Source organism: Apteryx rowi, unplaced genomic scaffold (genome assembly GCF_003343035.1).
Source record: "Apteryx rowi isolate R43461 unplaced genomic scaffold, aptRow1 scaffold_27, whole genome shotgun sequence".
In the NCBI taxonomy this organism is placed as follows: domain Eukaryota; kingdom Metazoa; phylum Chordata; class Aves; order Apterygiformes; family Apterygidae; genus Apteryx; species Apteryx rowi.
Window position 1 is genome coordinate 639,560 of NW_020449085.1, and position 7,332 is coordinate 646,891.

The 7,332-nt window shown below is 47.3% G+C and overlaps 1 protein-coding gene across 3 annotated transcripts; it reads left to right on the forward strand.

The window, feature by feature from the left end:
* Positions 1-6: 6 nt before the first annotated feature.
* On the forward strand, positions 7-2,231 carry PCLAF (PCNA clamp associated factor). Of its 3 annotated transcripts, XR_003253906.1 has the most exons (5): positions 7-92; positions 167-250; positions 413-569; positions 870-1,379; positions 1,789-2,231. XR_003253906.1 is itself a non-coding variant. In XM_026068261.1 (4 exons), the coding sequence occupies exons 1-4, from the start codon at positions 50-52 to the stop codon at positions 952-954; spliced, it is 369 nt and encodes a 122-aa protein (XP_025924046.1). In that variant the 5' UTR covers positions 7-49; the 3' UTR covers positions 955-2,231. The 3 variants fall into 3 exon arrangements, 2 of the variants coding, with proteins under 2 accessions (XP_025924046.1, XP_025924047.1); XM_026068261.1 differs by having other exon boundaries at positions 870-2,231; XM_026068262.1 differs by lacking the exon at positions 870-1,379.
* Positions 2,232-7,332: the final 5,101 nt, after the last annotated feature.

Consider the following 7,332-nt stretch of genomic DNA (forward strand, 5'->3'; position numbering starts at 1 on the left):
CGGTGCAGCGCGCGCGGCGGCCGCTCCGCTCCGCTCCCCTCCCGTCAGCATGGTGCGCACCAAGGCGGACTGCGGCGGGACCTACCGGAAAGGTGCGGCGCGGGCGAGGCCGCCGGGGTCCCGCCGCCGCCCGCTCGCTAACCGCTCCGCTCCGCTCTGCTTGCAGTGGTGGCCGCCCGCGCTCCCCGGAAGGTGCTGGGCTCCAGCAGCGTCAACGCGGGCCCGTCGCAGCCGCCGCCCGCCAAGAGAGGTGAGGCGGGGGGGGGAGGGGGCCGCGGTGAGGTGAGGCGGGGACCGCGGTGAGGTGAGGCGGCGGGGGGAGGCGGCCGCGGTGAGGTGAGGCGGGGACCGCGGTGAGGCGAGGGCTCACCTCGGGCGGGGGCGGCGGGGCTAACGGCCGCTCTCCCCGCAGCCGAGGGCCGCCATGCGGGGGGCAACCCGGTGTGCGTGAGGCCGACGCCCGCCTGGCAGCGGGGCATCGGCGAGTTCCTGCGGCGGCCGCAGAAGGAGAACCAGGCGCCGGGCAGCGAGGCGGCGGGGAGCAGCGGGGTGGCGCGGCCCGCCGCGCGGTGAGTGCCGGGGCCGGGGGGGGCCSGGGGGGTCGGTCCCGCCGGTCTCAGGCGCCCTGAAAGCCGCGGGTGAGCGCGGGGAAAGCTGAGAGCGCGTCCGTTAACCGCGCCGCCCTCGCAGCGGCAGCGCTTCCCGGCTGGCAGCCTCCTCCGGCAGACCCAGCTTCTGCCGGCCTCCGGGGGGGCTAAAAAGGGACGCGGTAGCCGGGAGGTTAGGCAAATTCTCTGTGCTCGGACACGCTTCGCTTGCGTAGGAAAAAACAGCAGCGTAACTTTGTGTAGCTGTTATCTCTGTTTCAGGAAATCTTTGAGGACTGCTAGCAAGTTCGGTATTTCGCAAACTGAATTGCTCTGCCTAGCTGACACTTCAAAGATAAACCTGTAGTCAGTACTATTGGCTAAAGGGATAGCAGTGCGAAACATTGTCTTACAGAGACTCTATTTTTTTCTTAAAGAATTACCAATATTTTTTTTGCACCAAATATGGATAACTAAATTGTCTTGGAGGCCCCGATAAGAAGTAGCCCTGAATTGTCTTGAAGGCCCTGCAAAGCAAAGCAAACAGAAAGACTTGCAAGTGCATCCTACCTCTTGGAGAAATGAAAGATGCGTACTGTAGTGCTGCTAAACAGTCATCTCTTCCATTTAAGATTTTTTTTTTGGCTGAATAAGGACAAGGGGAGTGATAATACTAAAGAGAACAAACAGTGTCTCCATCTAAAACAATTTGCATCTTCCCCGGAGGTTCTGAAAGAAGCAAGAGCTCTGCTTACTTAACTGTGCAACTTTTTTTTTTCCCCTGTCCTACAGGTAAGTTAGTTAGTCAGGCTGAAACTCGGGCCTGAAATCAGAGTTACGTTTTCAGCTTCCTAGAAACGATGTGGAACCATCATGTGGCCCTCTGGTTAGAGAAGGAAATACAGCTTAACAGAGAATGACCAAGGATTATAGCAGGGTAAAAGTCCTTCAGCACTGAAGTAGTCTTTCCCCTTTGAAAGGTAGGCATGTGCTTTATAATCCGGGCTTCTAACGCTTAGGATAAAATAGCTTGTATCAGTTCAAAGGCTCCTGTTGTCTCAAGGTGCAAGAATGAGTCTGGCGCTAATCGAAGTCGTTTAGGTCACTTAACCTCTAGTAAAAGGGCTCTGTTTATTGGAACCTTTCAAACAACATTTGATTGAGTTCTGCTAACTCTTTTGCATTGAATCACTTTTTACAGAGCTCGCCCCCTGCCACCAGATCCTACAGAAGATGGCACGTCGTCTGAAGAAGAGTAGATATGATCCTAGCCTGACTTTAATAATAGACTGCGCGTCTCCTGTGCTTGAGCTGGTCTTTGTACAGTTGTATATTTTTTTAAGCTTATGTTCAGCTGTTGTATAGAACCAAAAGTAAGCTTTTTACTAAATAGTCTTCAAATCTAAATTTGAGAGACTGCAAGAAAATTATGATAAAATTAATATATACTTCCTGAAGCTTAGCATTCAGTATAAAGCACTTTTAATTTTTATTTTGGTTTCCTTGAGCTTTTCAGTGACTCCTGCATATTGTGCTATTCTCATCTTTTGTTTGCTTTTTGCTTGTCCAAGACTTGCCCCATGTTTGTGCTCTGTTTTATAAAGCAAAATGTCATTTTTCTATTACACAAGCATCCTGAAAATACATCTGTATTGTGTCTTTATTGAACTAAAAACTGTTCATGACAACCCCTTTTCCAAAGACGGGAAAGCTGGATTTGCAAAAATCATGGTGAGGTGGAAGGGGACTTGTCACTTGTTAACATCTGGGACATGAACATACTATGTGCCTGCATTGGAAAGCAGCAGGGGAAGGCTTGGGGTTGGGGCCAGAGCCTCAAAACACTTCCCTGGAGGGAAACACTGAAACAATCATGCTTTAAAAAAAAAAAGCATTTAATGAAGGAGAGCAAGGTACTGAGCTTGAAAGAGGAGCTGACTCTTAACTAGGGCAGGATGCTACGAGGTGTTGGTACGAAGAGGCCCATTCTCAGGTCGTTGAGGGAAAAGGAGTTCTTTCAACCTTTTACACAAAGCTGTCTAGGTCCACAGAAGTTAGAGGCGAAGTTTAATTAAAACAAATTGGATTATTTCAACGAATCAACAACCTGAAAGCCCGGGGAGAGAGTAAACAGCAGTAAACAGCTAAAAATAAATAAAACTTGTTACTCTGAGTGGGCTGAGGCCGCCACACAACTTCTTGGATACTTTATGGGACAGTGAGTGAGGTCTTGTGGGCAAGAAGCAATGAGTTTTGCTCTCCTGGGTTCTGCTTCTGCTGTTTCTTAGAAGCACCAGGAATCATCACAGCATTGCTGAGCTTGTGCTCGCTGGTGGAAAGGTGGGTGTACGCACACGAGTGTAATTTAGTGGTGGCTTTAACAGATCGGCTTGTTGCATTTGCTGTGGTGAAAGGGGTTAGCACAGCACCATCTAAAAGCTGACAAGCCTGCTGCTTCTTAAAAGCCTGCAAATAAAGAGAAGAAGGAATGTCGCAGAAAAAAATGGTTAAAATAGTTGAATGACAAGTAGCAAGTAAAAATTTTCCTTGGAAACAAACAAAAAAAAAAGTGATGTAAATTAAGGGGTTGATGTAAATTAAGCTTGTGTTAATGTCTTGTAAAAACTACCGGCTACTTCAGCTTGATTATCATGCAAAGTAACAAAACCGTTGTTTTTATAATGGATTTTTCTAGGGAACTGAGGCTCGGTGCTAGTAAAATAAAAAGCCACTGAACAGACAGTGTTCTGCAGCTAGATGCTTGTTTGCATCTACTGTAGCAAATCATTCGGTGCCTGTATTATAGAGGAAACGGGTCATCTTGCACTTTGAATTGAAAAGCATATATTCCATCTCTTCGTACAAGGAGGCCGGGAAGATCTCAGTTATTTCTGCATGTACCGCGTGTAAATGTGGACTGATTGATTTTGATCCATTTTATTCAGGCCGACTTGTAACTGCAGCAATAAGGCAATGGCACAGGCTTGAGAGCTGAGCGGCACTGTATCAAAAATATTCTCCTGCGATTTAGTAAGCCTCGGTGTAATATTCCTGCTTATTTACATGCGGAAATTGCCTGATAGAGTTCACATCCCCTCACTTAATGAGACCAGGGATAGGCATTCCCAGGCGGCTCTGAATTGAAGCTACTGCTGAGCTGTGCTTAGGCTACGTTAGATCCCAGGCTGGAGGCACCGTGGATGGCTTCCTCTGCTGCCTTTTCCCCCCGCAGTTCTTGCATGCTATCTTGGCCTTTCTTTTGCCGCTTTGACCTGCCAAACTAGATGCGCTCCTCAAACATGTATTAGGCCCCTTTTCTCTAAAATTGCCTGGGAGCAGCAAGAAACCCTCCCGGAGGCCCTGATCGAAACCCAGAAATGTTGCCGTTCGTGCGGTTGTGCCGTTGCGCGTCCCCTGCACAGGTACACGCTGGGCTTTCTTGAGTGCTTCCACGAAACGCTTCTCCTCCTGTGCGGAGGCTGGGCTGTTGTTGGATACACAGTCTGGTCTGTTTGATCGTTCTGAGATCAAACCGTGCTTTTCCTTATCGGAGCTGCACATCAGCTGCAGGCTGCATTAACTCCTATGCTAATCATGTTTGGTATTAGCATGAGGCCTGTGAAACTGTAAGCAGGGGAAGGGAGCAAGACTAAGAGTTAGTCTTGACCTAATTCAATGAAGAACAGCATGAACCACACACAGTTTCCCAGGCTGATGATCAAGGAATAATGCTTTCGTCTCCACTGAAAGCCTTAATAAACAGTCTCTGGGTTGTTCTGACATGCCAGTCCTTAAAAAGTTAAAATCTTACAGAACAGGAATATAAGAGGCTTTACTGTGGAAGGCAAGATGTGGTACGACCAGCGTACACAAGAAGAGTTCAATTATGAAATAAGTGTCTGTGTTACATATCTACCCTGTGGGAAAAAAATTGATAAAATAGCAAAACTCTGTATTAAGGAGTGGTTCAAAAAGCTTTTGCTTCTGATAAAGACATATGTTTAGTGGGAATGTTTAAAATAAAACCATAATGTTTATATAAGGAACTGCAGTCTTGAAATGAAGAACCAAAGTCACTGTGTTTTCTGTGGAACAGGAATTCTTGAGCAAAATGCACAGCACATAAAATAATATCTATTATAATAATGTCTATTAAACTTTCCACTTTTAAGCTTTTCCACTTTAATCTTAGAGAAAGAAAAAATGGATGCCACAGGCTTCATCTAATCTGTATACAGAAATAGGACCAATTTAGTGACGCTGCTGCAAAATGCAGTGTAGCTACATCCAGGGACAGACCACAGAACATCCCAGTGGGAAGCTGCAGGTATCAGCACCGACGGAAAGTGCTAGGGGAGAAACTCTATTGAGGAGCAATACGTGGATTTAAGCATCTGTGACCTCTTCCTATCCCACCACTTCTCCCACAGGGACTGTAAGGACTCTAACATTTTTTGGAGACGCATCCATACACTGGCCAGTTTTTAATTTGGCATTGAACATATAGACACACACAGGTAGTGCCGCGCAGGTGAAGAATGCGAAGAACGCCTTGCAAGAAGGTGAGATTTGTTTTACACAAACTGTCCACGTCCGTGAGCTACTTCAGTTCCCAGGTGCCGTAGCCCATTCCCCCCCGAAGCTGCGCGTTGCAAAACGAAGCGGACAAACGCAGCAGGGTCCGGGGGCTCCTTCCAGCTGTGGTGAGGCCGCCGAGGGAAGGACGGACTCGACCTTTACTTGAGTGGAGAGGGAGCCGGCCGAGAGCAAGCGTTCCTCTCTGCACCCAAACTGTGCCACCCCCAAACACATTGGTGTCTTGGGTGCGCAGTTTCCGTCTGCAGCTGCGAATGCTTTCATCCAGAACTTTCCAAGCTTTATGTGGTAAGGAAGGATCACATACAACGCTGAAAACGAATTTAAGACAAGGATTTATTGGCTATTTTACAATACTCAGCGTGATATTACACAAGGTAACATACGTTTTCTCCATGCAACAGGATTTCTAGAGACTTAGGGCAAAAGGGACTTTTTGAGAGCTTAAGGGGAACAATCAACTGAAAATCTAGTCTTTTATTATTATTATTATTATTATTACAAAGTAGTTTTTCATTTTTAGGTTCCAGTTCCTTATTCCACTGGCCATTCCTATTAAGTTTAAAAAATTTTTTGATAACAATGCTCTTTTTTTTAAATCCATACGAATCCTGCAACTCACTGATTTTTGACCGGGGGGGGGGGGGAGAGGGAAACCCCAAAACAGCTAAAACACAGTTCTCATGAATACACTCTATAAGTAAGATTTTTAAGTTATTTTATAAAACACGGAAGAGGAGCAAGCCGACAACTGGTACCAAAAGTAAGACCACTCGCTGTAACCCAGCATTGACCAACTTGTCATCCTCAACTTTTTTAACTTAACACTCTTTTTACAAACATTCACCGAAAGAAAAAAATACCCAGTGCTGACAATAGATGTCAGCAGCATCTCCAGATTACAAACACTTGATTGTGCCAGTGACCAGGGCAACGCGCGTTTAGCCTTTTTCCAGCAATACGAGCTACAGTCCTGGGGTGCATTTGCCTCTCTGCAGGATAAGCGACACCCAGCTTTTTTAGCAACACACACCTGTGGTAACGTAGCCTGCCTAACCTAAACTTTTCCTCATAAATGATTTCTAGCTGCTTCTTCCAACTGCAGGAAGATATTTCTGCCTTTTACGTTCTGGCTGGAGCCAGCTGCATCCCCTAGCTAACATGATTCGACAGATGCTGTCGTGCCTCGGAGCGCAGGTCAGGTTACCAGCACTATCTGGTGGGGTTCAGTAGAAGATCCCAGAATTTTTCCCCACTCCTGAGAAAGGCAAAAAAAGATTTCTTCCCTTTTTATGACTCTCAGATCTCCAATATCTAGGATTTTCTGCATACAGTCCGAATTATTTTTATGACCCTTGATCTTGAGAATGTCATGGCCCTGAGGACCCCCACCCATGCCCCCATGTGTAGAAGGTCCAGCAGCTCCTTTTAAGCTCAGGTTGGGGCTACTTAGACCTTTCCTGGGCTATGTTTCTCCAGTCCTGTCTTCTGGATGGATATACGCTCTAAGCAGCCAATTGCTTGTCCTGTCTCCTGGATGAATTTTGGACCATAAAGCCAATGTGCACACTGCCAGGTGTTTGGGGAAGGCAGGGAAAGAAGAAAAACAGGGAGAAGTAGGACATGGAGATGGGTAGAAAGTTGCAAGGAGTTCGCTGCTTTTTCTCTTTTCAAATAATGTGGGATGATCACAAAATGCTGCAGCTTCAGACCATTTGCAAGCTTTTCCTGGCAGATTTGTCCTGCCACTGCATCAGAAAAATAATAGACTGATTTTTTTTTTCCTCTACGTAGGACGAGCCTTCTGCTCCCAACGGGACAGATCCGACCGGAAGGAGACTGGTCCTCCTGTTACTCCAGACAAGGCCGCACAGAGGAGGCAGCTGTTCAGCGGGGAGAGCAGATGTCCCTGCTGTAAGGACGCAGAAGGAGAGGAGGCATTTGTGCATTGAGGAGAGTGGGCCATCAGCTGTCGGGCTGCCACGGTCCCACCCTGCCATGGGAAATCCAACTGCCCCGGCACTTCTGCCGAAACCGCTGAGCTCACAGCATCCCCCAGATGAAGATTTTCTCTGCCAGGCATCCCGATGTTTCTGTTTCCAGACTTTCTTAGGAAAAGTCTTTCTCACGCTTCTCTCAGGAGACTCCG

Bases quoted from the DNA above. Each gene is read 5' to 3' on its own strand.
- PCLAF (XM_026068261.1), top strand. From the start codon at position 50: ATGGTGCGCACCAAGGCGGACTGCGGCGGGACCTACCGGAAAG. The intron at 93-166 runs GTGCGGCGCGGG...CTCTGCTTGCAG, and splicing joins CGGCGGGACCTACCGGAAAG to TGGTGGCCGCCCGCGCTCCC. The intron at 251-412 runs GTGAGGCGGGGG...CTCTCCCCGCAG, and splicing joins GCCGCCGCCCGCCAAGAGAG to CCGAGGGCCGCCATGCGGGG.